General features: G+C 38.4%; 1 protein-coding gene across 1 annotated transcript in view; it reads right to left on the bottom strand.

Annotated features, from left to right (window-relative positions):
• Nucleotides 1-9,399: 9,399 nt before the first annotated feature.
• LOC100740456 (sonic hedgehog protein A) overlaps nt 9,400-22,276 on the bottom strand; it is an 83,465-nt gene continuing 70,588 nt past the window's right edge. The window contains exons 3-4 of the mRNA XM_033319371.1: nt 19,430-19,691; nt 9,400-12,642 (exon numbers count right to left, since the gene is read on the bottom strand). Coding sequence (XP_033175262.1) covers nt 11,957-12,642; nt 19,430-19,691 — 948 coding nt within the window. The 3' untranslated portion in view covers nt 9,400-11,956. The remainder of the gene's footprint in view (nt 12,643-19,429; nt 19,692-22,276) is intronic.

Here is a 22,276-nt window from a genome sequence, read left to right as displayed (position 1 = left end):
TTATGCTCGTCATTATATTGCTTCATTTTCAATTGTGTATAATATATTTAGATATATATTAAAAGTCGATAATTCTTGCGATTAATATAAATATAAGTTTGGAAATGGAAAAAACTTCCTAATTTGACTAATAATCTTTGGATTTCTCTAGCGAAATATTCTTCACGTATATTTCTCGTTATTTTAAAACACCTCTATTTTGAATCGTCACGCTGTTCTCGTCAAACGATACAATTTTACTCGATAATTATGAAGACACTCTGACGTAGCTCGCATTTACAATTAATTTTTCGTCAAATTAAGAATTCTTTCGCTAAATTAACGCCATTCTTCTAAAGTACTACTACATAGTGTACAAGTATGTTTACAAAGTATTGATTACTATCTACAACCTGTTGTACATTAGGATGAGCCACAAAGGTTCTCTGCGTATTGTGCAGCGCGAACAGTAGCCTCGGGTATATAAATTTATACGAATGGGCAAATCCAGTAGACTGTTTCAAGATGACTTCTACTTCGTCCACGCTTCTGGCGCAATCGATCAGATCGGTCGCGAACTGCATCACGCTCTATGAAAACAACGACACATTCTGTTAGAACTTGTTCGATAGACGAAGGATACATTTTTATAAGAATTTCTTCCAAGAGAATGACACGTTCTACGATAAATTTATCCTAGGAGAATGGCACACTGATTAATGGATTTTTATCTTCAAAAGGAAAATAACCTCAGAGAGTTCTATGTATTCGTGGTAAAATTCTCTGACGAAGGAGGCGGCTTTCCGTAGCTCGTAAGACAAATTGAACGCTTCCAAAATCGGATCGTCGACAATTTGACATATGTACGCTGGATTTGTTACTGCCTTGTAGGAGAATAACCGCATCCTCTCTATCGCAAGAATGTCGCTCCTCTCTCGTTCGCTTCTACGCTATCGAACAAGAACATAGTTTAACTTCATTTCTTTGATCGAATCTCTTTTCGTTCTTCTTCTACGAAACTACAATTCTTCGCAGATTCTCCGTAAACGCGTAAAGATCCGCGGCATAATCGTTGGTCATCAAAATTTACAATTAAGAACAGTCTTTGAATCCAATGTATTCAGCATGAACAAATCACGATGAACAATTCAACGTTCGATTTAATTCGGACCGCAAAGCGTTAATCAGGCCCAGTTATGCAGAACCCTGTTCAACCCAGAAAATTACAAAAAGTTAGTCGAGCGTAGTATACAGATTTCCCAGGATGTTGTTATCCTTATCGCGTAAAAAATTTCTGACCCATAGAACAGCTCTTACGTTATAAAATTATTAAAATTATCAAGCTACAATCCTTTCTTAGTTTTACAGCTATTTCGCAGAAAACTTCCAAACCAGTCGGTCGGGCAAAACGAATTCTCCAATCCTCTTAAAATAATAAATCTAAAGAAAGTTATCCACGGTGAATATTTCAACATTATGAATACTTTTCCGAATCTACCGATGTTTTCGTCGATTGGCTAATCCATATCAGGGACAAAACATAAAAATTTGCGAGAAACGAGGTACCTCGTTCTCTCGGATCGTTTACATTTTCATGATAATTTAAACAGCGACGATAGGATCGTTGGAGATACAGATATCTTCAAAACGCTTTGACTCCGACGTGGACCTTCCTTCGTTAACCGAAGCCGAATTTGCCGAATAATATAATATACTCATCCACGAACAGTAAGTAAATATTTAAAATAATATTAGTTACGTTACACGCTACATTTAACAAGCCGCGAAGAAGCATCGTGGAAGAAACAGCAGAAATAAAATATACCCAGTGCGAGCGGAGCTGAATCTCGTCGAAGATGAAAATGTTTCGACTACGATTTTCTCTAACTTTCGAATCATCGTGAGTTGCTACGGGGTTCTGCGTAAAAGGGTCCGTTTACTCTTAACGTTGATTAATTCTTTTTCTTTTTTTCCCTACTTGCACTCTACGCAATTGCAGCTAGGTGGATGAGGTTTCGGAAGGAAGTGAAGCCTGTTTCGAAGCATACTGATCATCTCGAAGTGTCCGTATTGAGCAGCGATCGCCAGTGGCGTGGCTTCGTCCGGGAAATCGGCGCTTCGCGTTATACCGGCGTACTCCAATCCGGGTGACAGATCGTTCAGTTTGTTCAAAATAATCATCGCGATTTTTATCTCGTTGTCCCTGATGGCGTGTAGATGCGCGTCACTCGGATCGATGTCCGGATGAGTCAGGAGATACTCCACCATTGGCGTGTTCCTGTCACTAACCGCGATGTGAAGCGCAGTGACACCCTGAAAAAAGGCCATGACCTCTCGTTAGCGAAAAAAAAAGAAAAAAGAATCTCGTGTTTCGTTCGGGAGAAAGCTCAGAATCATTCGTGACACGTGTACCTTGTTACAGACGTATCTCGTTCGTTTTTAGCCTTCGAATTTTTACGTATCTTTCTTTCGGTGTGCAGCAGGTGCGTATAAAGGTTTGGAATTGCTTTTTTTTTGTAATCGGTGTTTTTAGTTTTTTTTTTTTTTTTTAGGGGATTTTTTAAGGTATGGTATTCGAGGATATTGTATGGTTTGATATGATACTTTGGGAATTTTTTACGAGATAGTAGGAAAAAAGTCGGAAAAGGTTTGAAATTGTTTTTGTGCCTTTTTTATGTTCGATGTTTCGTGAATGTTTTGTCGTGATAACGAGGAAAGAGATACAGTTGTCGTCGAAATGGTCTACGATTCGTATATTCATTGCGATACAAATTTTCACATATCTTTCTTTTATTTTTTCTTTTATGAGGTGCATCTGACGCGTCTCCAATTCTGTAATCTGTCACGTTACTTTCGTACGTTGAAGGTTTGCCTGCTTAATATTCACCTAGTTTGCGTTTTGCTCGATCTGAGATTCCACCTCGATGACGTCCAATACGCTTTCACTTGGCGTATTTTCCTTGAAAACGGAGGAATGACAAATTTCGACGTTTCGTCTTTACTCGCGTTCGTCAAATTTCATTCACAATTTCGTAGGTCAATAACCGTTCCTAATAGAAGATAATCTACCAAACACGTAAAAGAGGAACACAGAAGAAGAATTTTCATAAACCTAAAATAACAGGATTCCCAAGACCCTAAAAGACTCGTAAAAACCACATTCCTCTCCCTTTTATCGGTCCAAGTACCATAAATAGACACTTTTCTGCCCTTGGTCGGAATCTAATCGTCAAATTCCAGATGTATTTTATAAAGATCCGCAGTCCAGTCGCAACGTTCGTCTCTTTAATTTATAGCCAAGAAGAAGAAAAAGGTATTCGACTAATTTCTATGCACAATCAGAGAAAGAAAATTCACACATTCGTGATTCTATAGCATACATACATTGATTCCTGAAAGATTTCTATAATACAAGCGTTCGAGAATACTCTCGTATGTACTGATCTCTCGTTCTCCGTGCTCCCTTACACAATGTCCATAATACTCAACAATAACGACGACGATCGACTTCGTCCTACGACAGAAATGCCCGACCATCGTTTTACGCGTGTCAGAAAAAGGCGTTCCACGTATTTCCACGGGAATCACGGAATTCCTGTTCGCTTGTTGGTCGTCGTGAAATCGACTTTCCGACTTCTCTATATCTGCTCCCCTTTTTTCTCTCTCGTTCCTGTATCTTCCTCCTTTTTGCTTCCTGGCCCTCGATATCTTGGTCCTGTCCCTTTTCGTAGGAAGAATGGGACGACGACGTTTGTCGCCCATCTGCGGCGCGTTTAACAGAGGCGGCCACCGACAATGGGCTAACTCCATTGTTGCCGCCGACACACCGGTCACAATATTTCCTGATATCCTGGCTTTTCGGCCGTCTCCCAGGGGACACTGTGAAACCGACACGATCCCGCCTTGTGATATACGCCGCCTCCTAGGCCTTTTTCCAAAATCGAGTTCGACACAGCTGCCGATTTTTCGCGTCAGAATAAACACGAACGAGTCTCCGCTGTGGAAGCAATTAGGGCACCGACTGTTTTATTCGCAGTATTTGTGGAAGCCGTCGTACGTCAAATAAGGGAATGATAGGGGAAGGGGGGAAATATATAGCTTGATTTTGCGCGGAAAAGGGAATTTATTGCTAACGGAGTGGTTCGATGGCGCGGTTCATTTAAATTTCATGTTTGGCCAATTCTTTTTGTGGGCTTTCGGTGAGGTTCTTTGAGCGAGTGATTTGTTGTTTGGGATTGTTTGGTCGTTTGGTGATGATTAATGGTTGCCAAGTTATGAAGAATTATTGCGAGAAGCATTGCAGGAGGAAGGATCGTGCTTGAGAGAGAAGCAGAGCTTGGGAATGTGCAACGAAACACGTTATTTTCGTATTTTGCTATGAGTAAATGACATTAAGTTTTAGGCTGATCGAAACTCGATTTATTGCGACGTTCTCGTGATAGATCCTGAGTTCTCTCTAGTTTTCTTAATTAAATGGAATTTTTGGATATCAAGCGTCAATTCTCGTTATCATCGAGCGTATCGTCAAATTCTTCACCTTCTTACGTACCTGACTGCTTAACTGTAATTTTGTATATCTCTAACGATATTACGTATCTGCCCCTGCAACGGGATATTCTCATAAACAGAACGTGGAGAATGTCCAATTATCTTAATACGCCGATCAAAATGAAACCTTGATTCGAACGCATCGTAAAACAGTGTCGATTGAATTTTCATCAACGAGTATTATGTCGGTTTTTTTGAAGAACCGATTATTCTGCCATAATCGTAAAGGTCTCGAAAACTATTAAGAATTTGCTCGTATAATATGAAAAACAAAATACCATAACCTACCAACGTAGAAAATTTCCTCTCTCACGTCTCTTCTAACAATATCTATCTTCATCTGATTAAAACACCATTCAACTACCGTTCTAGCCTAAAAAAATACACGAAATAAAGCAACCTTCTCTGCTGCTCAAATTTTCCAGCTGGCGCTGACGTCTTCGCGAATATTATATCGTATGCAAAAAACGAGAGCATCCTCCAGGTTCTTCCCAAAGTGCACGCGCACGCTCACGAGGAAGATGGCTCTCGCGGCGGACACGCGGCGGCAAGGGGATTCCCGGATGGAATTTACAGCGGGACCAGTCATTTGAATAATTTTTATCGGTCCTCGGCTGAAACCATTGTCTTGTAAAGGACGGCCTGAAATATGGCCGTAGATACACGGAGGCAAAGCGGTGCCAGAGCGCTTCTTTCGTTCCGTTTCTCTCGCGCCCTATCCCCTCCCTCTCTTCTCTTTCTTCTTCTTCGGCCTTCTCTTCACTTCTCTCGCCCATCTCTTCCCTCTGTTCCACTCTTTCGTTGTACGGTTTCCTCTTTCTCGCTTTCGTCCTCGATCGGCCGTGGCGGTGTCTTCTCGGCTCAAAGCGAAACGAGGGTTGGGCTTTTTGGGAACCCCGAAGAGAGGAGGACGACACGAACGTTGCCGAAGGAGGGGGTAACATTCCACAGGGGGTACGTGTATCTCGACGGGGTGAAGATCGGAGATAACGAGACCTCGTCTTGCTTTTTCTCATTCGGTTACGGTGCTTCTGCGTAAGAGTTTCGTCGACTCTTCGTTTCCCTCCACTCTTTCTTCTTTTTGCCTTCTCGTTCTTCTCTTTCGTATGCTTCCCTGATAATGTAAAACTTGGCTTTTCCTACCTTCTGTCGTTTCTCGTTCTCTTCCGGATTTCTCGATTCTTCGTTTTTCTTCAGCTCTTTCTTCTCTCAGCTTTCTCGCTCTTTTCTTCTGTACCTTGTTTGTTCAGTTTGCTGATACAAGTCCTGGCTTTTCTCAATTTCCCTCGTTTTTGATTCCGTAGACTTGTCGACTTCTGACTTTCCTCCTTAGTTCCTTGTTCCCTTATTTTCTAGTTCTTTTTCTAGTTTGATCTTGTTGTTTTTGATTCTGTAGTTTGGTAGATTCTAGTCTATCTTCTTTGTTTCCTCGATCTCTTCTTCTTCTTCTTCTGTTGTGTTTCGCCGATACTCTTCCTTTTTACGTTTCCTGACTTAGATCAGTCTCTTTGGAGTTTCTCTGTTTCTCACCGTATATTATCGATACTCTTCTTTGTACGTACTGTATTTCTTCTTTCGACTTCATCGCTAGTGAGATCTTGTCTTCTTTTGCTCTCTTCTCCTGTTCTTGTTTCTTCGTCTTCTTTCTCTTCCTCGTTATACATGGCGTTTCTGAAATCGCAACACAATGAAAAAAGGAGCGATTCCTCGCGAGAAAGTAAGCAGAAAGTAAGAATAAAATTTTCTCATACAAAGCTTCGTTTCCGAGAATTGTATTTTACGTTCTCGACTTACTGTTACTCGAAGAATCGTTTCTTCTCCGGTTGTACTACGATCTTGGAAACACCCCCTGTATATTTGCGTCGATCTTCCATTTTATCTTCATCGTTGCTCTTGTCCTCGTTTCTTCGTCCCCCTATTCTTCCTCATTGCGTGTTTCACTGATACTCTTCTGTCCTATCATTTCTTCTTTGATTCTGTCTCGCTTCTACAACTTCATTTCCGTTTTCGTTTCCCCATCCCCTTTTGCATCTGTGATATCCATATTTCTCAGTTCTTGTCTTCTTCGTCGTCGTCTTCTGTTCTCGTTTCTTCATCTCTTTCTCTCTCTTCCTCGTTTCACAATTTTATCGATAGTTTGCTGCGATTTGGACAAAGAGACGGCGTTGCTGTTTGAACTTTTCGGAAAAGGAACGGCCCATCGCGTAAATCATCGGAAATGATCTCGGGAAAAGGGGTCAAGGGGAGCCGTGACACGAAGGAAATAGTCGGCGTGTCCACTTTACCTGCGGCCTTCTGCTGAATCGACACGTAAACGACGGACACCACTTACGGTTATGTTGTGGGAAACCGGCGATAGCAGATAAATCCGGCGATCTTTACGAGCTCCCACGAAAAGGGAAGCTGTTTTTCACCATCTTCCACTATATTTTTGCTACGCGTTTTAAAGTGCATGCTTGCAGTTGGTATACGAGAAGAGTCAGTAAACGATCATCGCATCGTGCGTATCATTGGATATCGTCATCGTCGTAATATCATGGAATAATTTTGAAGAAAAATTTGATACTGATCAGATCGATAATTTTCCGATTAATGAGATTCGTATAGTAACTTGATACAGAACGTGGTACAGAGAACTGCAGAGATTCGGGACATTTTGTGAAGAATGTTAAGCGAAGATGGCGCGAAAAATGCGTGTGTTTCAATGTATAATAAATCATATCTCTGTACGATCGCTTAATGTAAGTTTGGAAAGGAAGCTTTAATAACGATTGTAGTGCGAGTTATTTATTGAATTTACGATGAATTATTTCTAGTGTAACCGATAATGTCTCGCACGCAACGATATTACGATCACGTGATACTTGAAAAACTAGTAAATTTACGATCGATGGATAAATTAAAATTAGAAGAGACTCTGCTTAAAGGTAGGTACTAAAGGAATTAAAATACACGGGACCTTCACGACATTTAATAACTCAATCGTTAAGTTCTTCGATAAAGTTGATAAAACGTCGCACTATTAATCTTACCTGAAAGTCAATAGCGTTGATATTGAATTGCGGATTATTTTCAAGAAACTCCCTCACGTCCGGAACATTCCCATGGGCGACCAATTCGAAAAAGTGTTTCTCCAGTTCTTGCAAGTATGAAATCGTCACGGAAGATTCCTGAAACGTCAATGAACGTGTCAGTGGCTCGTTAATGCTACACAATCGTAAGATCCTAAATCGAATTAAACTGGAAGAACGAGCTTTGTTTTATTTGATAAAAAGTACGAAATTTTCTATATTTTGTTAAAGGACGATCGAAAGGTATTTAAAATAAATTATTGTAATAATTTTACGTTAAAGGAAGACCTATAACCTAATATAAAGGGTAGAGTTAATATTTAAAAATACTCACCCTTCGTAAGGTAGCTTGATTTACTTCCTGCGACATTCTCAGCACGGATCTACCTTAATTACGTTAGAGAAAACGATGTTCGTCACGTTTTACGTGAAACGAGTTTGATGTAGTTTAGCTTGACGTGTAAATTTCATATAGAAAGAATGAACAAAGCAGCAACGATTTTAGAGAAGTTCGTTGCGTTTCCTTCTTTTTCTCATCGATTCAGACACGATCGCTTCGATCTTCGGCCACTTTTTAAATTATATTTCAACCTCGACCAATGTCTAAGAGGATAAATTAACTATCGCCTTCTTAAACCTGCGTTTGGCTGTAGTTTATCAGACTCGAAAATCTAAAAATAAAATAGATGTAGTTTAAAGTAATTTTATAAAGCGACGAAACGATCCTCGAACTGTGCCATTATCTTTTACTACTGTCGTATTATCTCATCCATATTTAGCAATATCTTTGTAATTATAATCGAAACTTAATGCATACGTAGATGTTTCGAACGAAATCAACTCGAATCACAGCAAATCGGAAACAATTCAAGATTGGAATTAGCATTTCGGCGATGCGCAAAGAGATATAGGACTCTGATCCCCTATGAACGTTCGTTCAATTTTCTTTCTACTTCTTACGTTTATATAAAGATCCTTCAAACAATCAGCAATTTAAAATAGAAGAAAATAAATACATATTACGTATATCTGAAGATCATTTCATTAATGAAATCATATCCCTTCGTTGTTCAATAACTTTATAAAATATCTATCAATAATGAATTCCTAAGACAGCAAAAAAGAATAAGAAGAAGGTGGAAGACAATGATGGGACATTGGTTTCTGCTGTGTTTAATGATGTAATTCAATCTATCGATGGTGTATATACATAATTTATAATTTGTTTTCGCTACGTACAAATAAAAATAATAATAATAATAATAATAATAATAATAATAATAATAATAATAATAATAATAATATAATAATAATAATATTAATAATATAATAATATTAATAATATAATAATATAATAATAATAATAATTACTATAATATATAAATTTCTGCAGATAACTTAGGCGTCGATGCAGTAACCTCTCTAGCGTGAAAATTAATCATCCTCAGCCAATTCCGGATAAATCGATGATGTTTGAAAAAATCGAATATGCGATATCTCACACTACGGATTCCTGTGCATCGAGGGGAAGAGAAAATCGTTGTTTCGGGTTTATAGGTGGCGTTAAATGCAGCAATTCTATACGGGATACGATTAAAAAAAGATCGAGTTGAGGGAAACGCGGCGCTCGCAGAATTCTACAGAAGAAAAAGAAACTGGCGAACAGCGGACTATGTACAATGATTCTTTCATTTTTCTACGTTTTTCTTCTTTTCTTTGAAGCGTTCCTAATCTGTTCTTCTTCGTCTTCTTCTTCTGCTTCTTCTTCTTCTTCTTCTTCTTCTTCTTCTTCTTCCTCTTCTTCTAGGTCACTTGGGGAAAAGGTAACGGGGACGTAATACTTTTTTCCGTTTTCTAGTTCTTTCTCTTTTTTTTTCTAGCTTCTTCTGCTACTTTGCATACGTATACACAGGGCACCAAAAGCGCGAAAAGAAAGCATCGATCGACGAACGAACGTCAACGTTTAGTCTCTATAAATAAATTGTTTCTAACATTAGAATGCCGTATTAGATGAATGAAAGTCGACGCTACTTTCGAGGCAAGAATTGGTGGCGAGAAGCGATTAAAAGATATAACATGTTGCAACGAACATGAACGTGTCTCTGTGATTTGGCTGAATAATTTCAATCTTTGCCTATAACTCGTTTAGATAGTACGTTTGTAATTTGCATAAGCGGCATTAGAAACATATCGTGAATCGTCTTATTCATCATTTCATTAACAAAATTTCATTATTATTTTCAAAGGATTCGTAGGTAAAAAATTGAGCACTTTATCCGTCTTTACGTGTAGTACGTAATATTTTTGGCTTAAGTACGCGTCTAATTAATTTTCGAAATATTCGAAGCACAAAACGGTGCTGAATTTTTAAACAGAATTATGTTACATCATAAATATTCTAAGGCAAATAATGTACATCTTCGTAACTTGATAAATGTTTCACGTAAATATTTTTAGGAATAAATAATCAAGATTGTACTTCTACAATTTTTAATAAAAAAAGTCTTAAAAATTTTGTACACGTAATAATATTTTTTCCGTATGAACGATAATTTATACTTGCAATAATCACAAAAAGTAATTACACACACAAACCGAAATGATCCTCTAAAATCCTCCGTTCTTTTTCCAGATATTGAAAAATATTAAAATATTATTAAAACTTTGATCAAGACGTCAAGAAATAAATCACGAACATGATAAAACCTGTTCTGAAAATTTATGGGACGTATACGTATTTTACGAGAACGATAAAACGCAGAACCGTGAACACATAAAAATCAATTATTTCACAGAATACGTGGCACGAATGAACACAAATATTTTATCGCGTATTTCATGAAAAATAACAAACCATATTTTTACATAAGTTCAGCCAAATACTTTTCACTCGCGTCACAAAGTACAAAACGGGGCATACTTCTCAAGTATTCCAAGCATCTCGTCGAACATCGACCCTTTTATCCTAACAAAAGTTCCATAAATAAATTTCAAACACGCACTATGTCCCTTTCGTTCGACTTATCGACGAATTCGTCGCAAAGTTCCATTCTAACCGGGCTTCGTAAAAGATCCATCTCATAATCCGAAAAAACACGATTCGCGCGCAAAAATAAAATTCGTCGAGGAAGAGCGAGAGAGAGAGAGAGACACAGACAGACAGACAGACAGAGACAAAGAGAGACAGAGAGAGAGAGAGAGAGACAGACAGACAGAAATGAGACAGAGAAAGCCAAAAATGAAGAAAATTACAATAATTATATTATATATTCGTATTATACACACACTATACCAAGAGCACAAGCTTCTTCGCTTCTAAAGCTTCGTTTCAACTCCATCCTCTCGATAATAATACCTAGTATACTACAAGTTAATTCAATGAATGGAGGAGAGGTCACTGGCCAGAACAAATTTCATTTCTGCATGCATCTTCGACTTCGAGCTACGCGCGCAGTCCACGCATCGAGTACATTTCTCGATGAAAAATGAATAAAAAAAGAAGAAATCCGATCCTAGAATAAAAATTCAACAGATATAGACAAACGATCGTTTCGTTCGTTTATTCCATTATTAACAACCAGGATCTCTTCTTTTTACGACACAGGAACACGTGCGTGGACCTTTCACGTCGTCCAGTATTCGTCCATTCGTTCGTTTCTATCTTACTTTTATTATCATTTCGGTTCAACTTGGTTTTGAGACACACTGAATTTGTGGCTTCCTTTCGTAACATATGAGGTTGTTTAACTCTCAACTATAGACTAAATGTAAGTTTTCATATCATTACCACAATTTAGCATGCAATTTTAAAAGCTTCAACACTTGATCATCTTCCATTCTAAGAAGCCTCGTCCTTTATTTCCCTTAGTTTCATTTTTACGAAACATCGTGCGTTAAGCAAAATAATTACATTAAATTAATTCTAATTCAAAACAGAGAGATTTAATAAATAATCCAAGGGACTATATTGGTACATGGTAATATTAAAAGCACCAACATCTGTGATTAAGCGTTAACACGAGTAGAATCCAAAAAGTACTAGTTTTCTAGCTACGTTATATTTTCGTTTTCTACTTGTTGCAAACTCTCGTATATTCCAAGGAAGAAAGAGGAACAAATTCTTTGGGTTCCAAAACGAAGTACATCTGTAATTCCATTCCGATTCCACCTCAGTTCTTCCACATCGTTTTCCCCTGTACACGTGCATTCTTGTCAAGAGACCTCGAACGATCTTCCACATCCTTCGAAATCCTTCTTCGCCTGACTCCACGTGGGGCACTCACGAACGCGTTTCGCAGTCCGTTCGACGAAAAAAGAAAGGTAAAAGCCGAGAAGAAATCCTCTCGATCGACCTCGTCTCACTGATACAGTATCCTCGATGGCGTGACGTACGAGGAGATCCAATAGAGGAAGGACGCATATCCAAGTATGCCTTCTTGCCCCGTTCTCGAGTCCTGCCTCGCGTCCGTGTACCTGAGGTCCTCTGCTTCCAGGAGCCTCCTTTCGAAAAACTTTCTCACAGCGCTCCACATTCGGTACGGAAGGAACGCGAAGTGAGCCAGTTCCTGGTTGTCTACGAACGCGTAACAAGAAGCGACCACATCGTCGACTAACACCGTTCCCTCCATTGTTAAAGGAGCATAAATGCCTTCTTCGAGAACCAATCGATTGTCGATTACTTTGTCCCATCGTAGACGATGCTGAACCTCGTTCTCATCGGCTGGATCTCTTACCAGGATCTTGTCCCCTGGCTGAACTCTGCCAGCGAATACCGTGGATCTGCCTTCGACCGGGACCAGGTGAGCTGGTGTCAGGGTGAGAACTCGACCAGATTCGGTGGTCAATCGGACGAATTGTCGCCTCTCGGCGAATGAACGGTCCAGGAAGGCTATTACTTCGCTGTACACGATGTCACCGTGCGAGTCCAGGGCTGCGATTCGCTCACCAAGTTGCACTTGATCCAGCCGCTTCGAGGAACCGTCCGCCGTTCGCACCAAGCTTCTGCCCGGGAAGCAACCTCCGGATTTCGCCGCTGACGATGATTCTGAAAGAAGAGAGTGGTTGATTAGAAAATGTGAAGTTTTTGGAAAGGTTTCTGCCAAGGTTCTTCGCAAAGATTTTTTACTGGTAACATTGTTGGTGTTGATTTATCGTATGCTGTTTGGTTAATGCGATGAATGTGATGAATGAATGACGAATATATTTTTATTATATTTCACCAAAATACGAAAAAGAAGTGGGAAGGTTGCGACTAAAATTTCGCTTCGATAAATGGAATTCTACTGTATATCGTTTATTATAGACATAAAAAATAGAAAATTATATTTCTTATGCTTAAAAAATAATGTTCGCGTTTTTTCTCGATGCTTCTCGATTTGGATACTTTCATTTAAAAAGTATAAAATGAGGTACAGTTACGAGAAAAGAGAACAATTTACGATATCATTGTTAAAAGAGAATATTTTAAAAAGTCTTTTATAGTATAAAATATTATATAAAATACTTCTATTTTGGACAATCATTCTTCCTATATTTCGATCTTTTAATCGAATCTCCGTCGCCCGAATAAACTTGCGTGTCCCAATAGAACAGATGAAAGTTGATTCGTTTTTTGGGATGATCGAAAATTGAATTGCGCGAAGGAGATTAACGAAACTGAAGTATCGATTACTGCGATTCTGACGTCGATTTTGGGGTGATTCGATTGTCGAAATAGAAAAACCGAACAACTTCCCATTTGGTCTTCCAGTGAACGACACGCTGAATTCTAAAGCGCGAATTCGTACGATCATATTTCATTGAAAGAAATGCGAGTTCATAAAATTTCGATGAATTTTCTCTCCTACACAGCAATCGATACGATTATCTTTTATTTGAAAATATATAAACTTAATACGTTCAATGCATCGACGTTGCTTTTTCTTTAATATTTCTCAACCATCGAGCGTGTATTCTAAAAAAAAAAAAGAAAGAAAAATTGAAAGCAAAGGAATTTTTCTCAATCTTCCTCCTCACGGAAGCTAGAGACCATAAAAAATCTTCTCGCATTGAATGAGTTGATCGTTCAAGTTTCAAATCGTAATAGATGGTACCCTGAATTGCAGCAAAGAATATACACACACGTACAGCTATCAAATCGTAGACTACGAATGCATAAAGATTCCCCCAATTTTCCCTGCGTCTGATGTGAAAAAATATCTTCCCAGTCTACGTGGCTATTAGGGAGAGCGAAAAAAATATCAGAGGAGATGCATCGAATGATACCTCGTGGATAACAAGTCGTATCGACGTTGTCGCGGACAGAAATTTAAATTTAAATGAAGCCTGTCGTCGGTGGGTCGCAACAGCGCGATATAGAGAGCCACGTTCTCAGGGGAAATCGCGATTATTCCCGTCGAACAATCGTTATTACGAGGTACGACGGGGTAGTCGACAAGGGATGATTGCCACGAATTTCTCACGGTTAGCTCGTTACACATGAGGCGTTCTCAACCGTGTTCGATTCGTCTGGTCGACAACGACGACACCGCAGTCCACGGATCCGATTACCTGATCAAACCGGACCGGATCCCTTCCGGTTCGAGGCCTTCAACCACCGATGAATTCCGACGTTTCGCGGCGGAAAATCGCCATCATGTCAGAGAACGTCGTTGCGTTTCGTTAATTCACTGTAAGAGCGACACGAGCAGGGGAATCGAACGTTCTGAGAAACCAGTCTCGAACAGGATATTTGAAGATGGAAATTATTTGCAGGTGCTAAACGGTTCGAAATTGAGGATTCAGGTAATCGGTAAAAACGTCGAAGTGGAAAATATAGAGCTAATAGAAAGTTTGAAGTTGAGAACGAAGAGTCGGTAGAAAGTGTGAAGTTGAGAATGAGGAATCGGTAGAAAGTCTGAAGTTGAACATGAAGAGTATGGTAAAGAGCTTGAAGCTGAAAATGTGAAGTTAGCGAAGCTACAGCTGGCCGATCATCCTTTTCAGCAATTAAAAAGCTGGTTTTCATTTATATCTCAAGTGATAGTCGTCAGATTTTGTGCATGTGTGTATGTGTCTGACTACTCTATTTAACGAACGAACCATCTTTAGTTATGTTTGAAGATTTTTCATCTTATTTGACTTGACGATGTTGGCAAACTGTATGTAAAATGTCTTTTTATCAAATACAGAATGCAACAAACAAACTAGAATAACCAGGAATAGGTTGATGAAATATTCAGTAAACGAAATTAAAAACACTGGAGGGGTTGAATCTTCCACAGAAATTTTATTTTTCTTTTATTCTCATATTTTCTTTATATAGAAGTAAAGCCAAAATGAATTCGAAAGACGTGGAAGCTTGTTCGTAGAATTATTCGACACGTCGTTGCACAAGTGGGTTGAGCATGGAATTGATTGGAAGAAAGTTTAGGGGAGATCGTGAGAAAGATGGAGAATAGCGATTGCGTGAATTGTCGCCAAGGGATTGGGTAAGCTGATTAACCCTCAGACATCCGATGGGGTGAATATCACGCAGCTAATATTGAGTCAGATACGATAACAAAATCTTTTCCATACTTCAAGTTTTCTTAGATCAACCGATAGTAAAAAACATTGTAGTATAGTTTAAAATCAAGTTTAAAGTATTTTGTATGAATTTCCAAGCCATCGTGCGTTCCCACAATTACATGTTTTATTAATTTTCTATTGATCCTTCCATTATAGTTTGACGAAGAATAATTTTCCATGAAAATTAAGCTCTACTACCCATACTGAATGATTTTCCTCGAATTAACCGATTTTTATCTTTTCTTCTCTGTTTCTTCTTTCGATTGATCGAAAGTTCAACCACATCAGACTACAAAATCTAGCAGAGGAGATATTTGGAGAATCTCGTAGAGAATCGTCTCGAGGTAAAATCTGTCGGCAAATCGGGCAAAGGATCTTGGAAGGAAATCGATCGATCGATCGATCGATCTAGGAAGATGGATCAGAGAATGGAGCGAGGGCGTCGAAATCGTGATACGCGTGGCTCGCGTCCACAGACGATACCTGTTTCTCTTAACTGACCGTTCCCTTGGTCTCTCGAATATCGTTCTTTCGGCTCGTATCGATTTCGCAGCGATTGTAACGCTGGAATCTAATTTGAGCCGACAGGCAAGCCTAGATTTATTGACATTTATTTTGAAACTCGAGCCTCGGCCAAACCGACGAAACGAGCCTGCGCCCCCGAATCCTCGTGTTTGGTCCTTTTTAACGTTCCTTTTCTACCCGCGGTGTATGTAGCTTATGAGAAATTTCGTCCAACCATTCTGTGAACGTTTCTCGCTCGTATCGTCGCGTAACGAAAATTGACAACGTTGAATTATGCGATATCTGGTCATTTTATTACCTTTGTCGTACTTATCATCTTTACTTAAATCTAGTTGCACGCTGTCGATAAAAGAAATTATGTTGGACAACGATGATAGAAAACGAACTGAAATATAAAATGGAAGAGGACCAATCATGTCAACCATGTAAGGCCGGAAAAGCAGAAAATAGAAACGCATGTACCAAGCGACTACACAATGTGTAGAGAAATCAGATCAACCACATTGAGGAATAAGAAATGGACAGAAACAATAAAAACTGCAAAGCGCATATTGAAACTAGCAAACTTCACAAAGGAAAGCACGAAGTCGAGAGATTCTTGCTTGGAAGAATAGAGAAGAGACCAAGAACAACGACCAAAACTGAAATAAAATATCAAAGACTGACAGCATATGCTCGCATACAGCATTGTAGCATAGAAATATACGTGCAGACGCCTTAGCCGATATGTCTTAGAATAACGAGACGAAATGAACTAGAAGATATAAATATAATAATTTATACGATATAATCTATATGATATTTTAGATTTCTATAGATTCAGATAGACAATGTAATGAAGACTTAACTGTAAGGAATAGATTGCGATAGAAATAAAATGTATCAAACGTGCACAGGAAAGATTGTAATAGGCAGAAGCCTCGATGCTATAAAGAAATACAATACTGTACGATGGAATACAAATTTAGTTTCACATCTCTACTATATCTTTTTTCATTTTTATTTATTTCTATCACAGTCGAACCTCCGTAACTCGAAAGCTTCTATAAGAATTTTCTTCGTTGCTTTCTGCTCCGTTGCGAAAACCTTTGCAAGTGGCAATAAAACTTACTTCAACTCGAATTATTTGCCACATATCCATAGATGCATTCTTTTACCTCTGAAAGTCGACTTTCGAATACTCAGAAGACCTCCACGAGTCCAAGTTTATCTCTACAAATCAAAGTTTACCTCTGTAAGTTCCAACTTCTATCGTCAGTGCTTCTGCAACTCGAAGTGTACTTATGCTACGTCCACAAGATGTGAGAAATCGATCATCCTGTATTGTCTTCTTTTAACTGTTATAGTTGTTCAAGACGACGCAGGCCGTTCCTCTGGTTCTTTGCCTTTCGATCACGGGCTTATCCATGGAAGCTAGTCGTTTTTCATCAGTCGAGCGCGCAATTGCCATCATCTTCCGCGTCTTTTTCTTTTGCCATTCGTTTTGCCGGCGTTAACTTTTGCATACGTGTGCGTTGAATAAAGTTAGTTTCAAGGGGAAGCTTAAAGTACTAACATTCTCTGGAAAAGTGAGCGTAACTGTGCCATTGTACGAAGCTTCCGCACGTCGAATTTTCGTTTGTGTTAGATCTTTATTTATTTAACTTGAGCTTCGAATTACCGAGGTTCGACTGTATCGGTTTCTCTTCTTGTTCCTCCATTTCTATCTTGTGTCTTTCCGTTGAGTCACGTCTTTTCACGATTTGTGGATTTATAAATAAATAGAATCAAGTAGAAATATAATTTCTTATGGAATTTAGTTCATACAGAATAAAATATTCTGTAACACGAATATTCTAAAGAATCGATATTATATGGAATCGCGCTCAATTAGTATTTCGATCGACTATTTTTAATTTCTAATTCCGCGAGGCAATCGTGGTTTAAAGTTTAAAGAGTATATTTAAATACTCAAGTATATAATAAGAGTATATTTAAATACGAAGTTTAAACTTTGCAAAATATATATTATGTATATGCTGTATGAATAAGACGTAAAAGAATTGTCGCGTTACTCTTTGTTATCCTCGATAGATAGGTCTTGGCATACAAGATATATTTCACTGCCTCTGTCCTCGTAGAATAACTTCTTTCACCGAGTGCGATCATTTTCTACAATACCCTGAAGATCTATACAAGTCGGTAAAACAGATAACTTCCTCTTGGCGGAGAGGCAAATGGCGCAGCAAGTAGATTTTCTTGTAGCAGTGGTGCTCTTCCATAAATAAACCAACCAAGCATCGATCAAAGTAAAAATAAAATTCATTGAAACAGCCATCGATTATCGAAAAGGATTCACGGTGCATTCTGTTGTCATTGTCTTATATTTCTTGTCCTATAAATATTTCTTTACAAATTTTTAATAAATCTGTTTGTCCGCAACTGATTCTCTCTTTTTATTTCCATTTGAAAATTGCGCGTTCGTAGAGATAATACTTTGCATCGTAAATTGAAGCTTTGATGTTTCTAGAAATGAATTACTAAACGGTTCCACGATCGTCGAAGATCGTTCGTTCGTTTATTTCATAAAACGCGGCGATATCTGGAGGATCGTAAATTGCGCGCGTGATTTAAAGAGATTTCAGGAGAAATTAGGTGCCGGAAACGATTACAAACGTATAACATGGTTAGGTGACTCGAACATTGGCTCGCCAACGTTATTTCGGCGTGACGAATGAAGTGACCGTGACAAGGCGGAACATCCAAACGCGTGTCTCCACTGGAATGTTGATTGATAGCGATAATACGATTTATCGGGCATCGATAGATAGATCTGGATCTCTTCGAACAAGCGAATAAATTTTTGTTGCGTCGTTTCTCGAAAAAAATATTAGCGAGTAACACTGCAATCTGCAATTTAATTTTACTCATTTACGAACGTAATTTAAAGAAACAGAACTCGAGTAAAAATTTGTTTCATCTACTGAATATTATAACAAGAATATTAAATATTGTATTTAAAAATGTTCGTGTAAATTCTACTGATTCTTAAGTTTCTCTAAATTTCTTTCTAGCGAGATAATAACTACATATAACGATATTAAAAAATCTAATATTCCCCGGTCGAAACGTGGAAATAGAATCGCAAGAGACTATCGACCGACTTGCGCAACGTTGTTGCACCGGTGGTTCTGACAAGGCAAATCGTTTTTGCCTCTGGTAATTGAAATTTACACGGAACTTAATCGAAGCCGCCGAATTAAAGGAGCGTAACGACAAATTACACGAGAGCGTCGACTGCAGCTTCTCGGCAGCTATCGATCAATAACTTCCTCTTCATTCTTATCGATAAATACGTACATTTAAAATACTTAGGATATTTCAACGTGAAAAACGTTTTCTCAAACGCGATTTATTTCTTTAAAAGTTAATGGAAATTCAGCAGCGGTGTTTCTAAAATATTTTACATATTACAAATCTAGAATATATTCGAAACCCGATGTAGTTTCATTTTTTTTTTTTTTTTTTAAGTAGTTCATTTCTCTAAAAATTACATGAAATCTAAGCACTTTTAAAATATCTAAATTCGAGATGTATATGCAAAAATTCGGTACATCCTACATCAAAGGTAAAAGAAAAAGAAGAAAGAAGAGAAAAGAACTTTCTTTATAATAGATCTAATTAATTAATTTTATGTTTGAAGTAATTTTTCTAGCTGAAAAATGATTTAGTTAACAAGATCATCTAATTGGAGAAAATAATGAATAAAGAATACTAACCAGACTTGACAGAACAGTGAATGTGGGACCTAGACTCGTAGTAGACCCAGTCGAAACCAGCTTCGACAGCGAGCCTCGCCAGCATTCCGTATTTCGAGCGATCCCGATCGCTCGTCGTCACGTCGACGGCACGTCCCTCGTAATGCAGCGAATCCGTCGCGTGTTTTCCCTCCTCGTCCCAACCCTCTGTCACCCTTAACTTCACTCCCGGCCACTGGTTCATTACCGAGATAGCCAGGGTGTTCAGCTTCTCCTTACACCTCTGTAACAAAACGCATCCTCGGGTTACTCGATTGATAATTTACAACATTTAGTAATTTAACCGTAACTGTAGAATGATGGCATTAGGACAACGAATAAAGATATTAGGGAACAGAGAAAGCTAACAAACGAAAAATAATTTAAAGATATCCAACGCAACAAAAATGGAGAAGAAATAATTGACCATTAATTATCGTTAATTTTTTCACGTTGTACAAGTTACGCTTAACTTATTAGTTATTAACTAACTAAACGACAAATGCGCTTATTTTTCCATGAACCTAATCCTTTCTAGAAATCCAACACAAATTGAATAAATCCAGAGTTCTACTACATTATTGCTTGCAAAAGCATAAGAAGTATCGTTAATCTCTATTATTAATAATAGAATTTGAATATTTCTATGAAGAATAGAATTCGTATATCTATCATTTGTCATTTCCACCATCAATAATTGATTAAAGACGGATTTCAGGTTCATAATATTAGGTCGTCCCAAAAGTTTGGGTCTGTTTCAATAGAACGAAATGTATCATACATAATTCAATAAAAAGAATATAAAACAAAAAATGTTGTGCGTCTGTTTCCTTATAATATGAAAGAAACTTAAGGATAATCTAATATATTAACACAACCGTGGAATAATTTCTTTTCCTCATCGCGGCCAAATTTCCCATCAAAATTACAGAGAAAACCAATGACTCTGAAAATCCTTTGGACCTATCTCGTATTTAAGGCACCCTCTCGCGCGAGACCAATCCCTCGACTTCGTCTTCCATCCGTGAAACGCAAACAACGGCTTTTTTCTCCTCTTTTCATCTCCGTATACAGTGAACCACGCTGGACCCTCCTTTCGAGCTAGTTTTTCCTTCACAGTTCCGCTTAACGCGATTTTCCTTACAGGCGCGTCTGGACGAGGATTTACGCGATTTCACGCGGATGCACGCGGAAAAAGGCGTCGCGCCGCGTGCAACCGCTCGGCCAGGTAAACGAACAGCCCCTGGAACGAGTGTAGAACGGGAAACGAATACGTGTGTTGGCCGGACACCAGGATTTTAAGGGTCGTGTCCGTGGCGAATTAGCAGGCAAACAGGAGTATAAATACGATCGGTATCGAGGATCATTCAGTTACGGCGATCCTCTTCTTCTTTTTTTATTCTTCTTTCTTCCTCTCGTTTGCAACTTAAGAGCAGAAGACATTCTTCTCTATGCTTTCTGTATTCTGGTTGTATACCTGAATGACAGGAGGAGAAGCATTGATGGTCAATAGAACGCGCGAGAAAGTGTGCTCGAGGATACCAGTGACTTTAGGTTATGGGAAGCTATGAAGATTCCGGTAAACCCTGTTTAATTCACGTAGCCAACTACAGGGGCTGTTTTCGCTTTATTGTGTGATATAAGTAAGTTATCCGTGGCTCGTATCGAGTACATTAATCAAGAGTTAGGATGTATAAATTTATGCGTTTATGAGAAATTTTGGAAGCTATGGGGGATCCAAGTGAATCTTGTTTAATTTAACAATTCTCGTAGGCAACCGCGAGGCTTGTGTCTAACTTATTTCACATGTAAATTGCACATAAATCAATTATTCATGGCTATGGCGAGTAGATTAATTAAGAGTAAAAGTTTATGCATTTATGAGACATCTGGCAAACTACGGGGATTCGAGAAAATTGTTGTTTAATTTAATAATCTTGGTAGATAACTACAGGTAATATTTTTGGCTTGTTCTATGACATAAGCAAGTCGATAGCTCCTGCGAGTAGTTTAATTAAGAATTAGAGCGCAGAGGTTAAATTCTACAATTGCTGTAGACTCTTTAGTCATTTTATCCATACATTCGAAGATGGTATCCCACTGGGGGTAGCCATCCATATGTTATATTACTATATCACTAAGCTATAATATTTTACCAAATGTCCTACTGGACAAATTGCAAAATGTAAATAAATAAAAATAAAAAAAAGAAAAAAACTTTATCCATATTATTTCTTACTGCACCTAAAGTATTCAATATTTTCTAATTCTTCCATTATTAACTAAAAACTAACATCTCGTAATATGCAATAAGTACAGTCAGACATGTAAACTTTACGGATCTTTCTTCATCTGTGAGAAATTTATAACGTATGTATACACAAAAATATATAAAACACCCAAAGAAAAGTACCTTTAATAAACGGAACAAACCTCCGACTGAATTCCATGTCTTGTATTAACACAAATATGAATTTGTTCCTATAGAAATCCGCCGACAACATACTGTTCGTGCGGTATAAAGTTCGAGCTTCTGAATTTTACGACGTTCAATCTCGAATAGTCCTCTCCCTTGCTATATACATCGAAACTTCAAAATCCTGCATCAAACTGTCCCCACGCAAAGATCATTAACCGACAGCAACGAAAGAACTCTTCTCATTGAATCGGTTCCGCCACGGAGAAAAGGATTTAAGGATAGCTATTGAGCCAGTGCACGATATCTCGTGACATGTTTGGCGCGACGCTTGGCACGGCACCAGGCGTGCAGCTCCGTTTCATTGAGAGAGGCGGACCGCGTGTGTGCCGCTTAATTGAAATTCATCCGAC

Source organism: Bombus impatiens, unplaced genomic scaffold (assembly GCF_000188095.3).
Source record: "Bombus impatiens unplaced genomic scaffold, BIMP_2.2 scf_0151, whole genome shotgun sequence".
Taxonomy (NCBI): Eukaryota; Metazoa; Arthropoda; class Insecta; order Hymenoptera; family Apidae; genus Bombus; species Bombus impatiens.
This window is presented reverse-complemented; position numbering and strand designations above follow the sequence as displayed.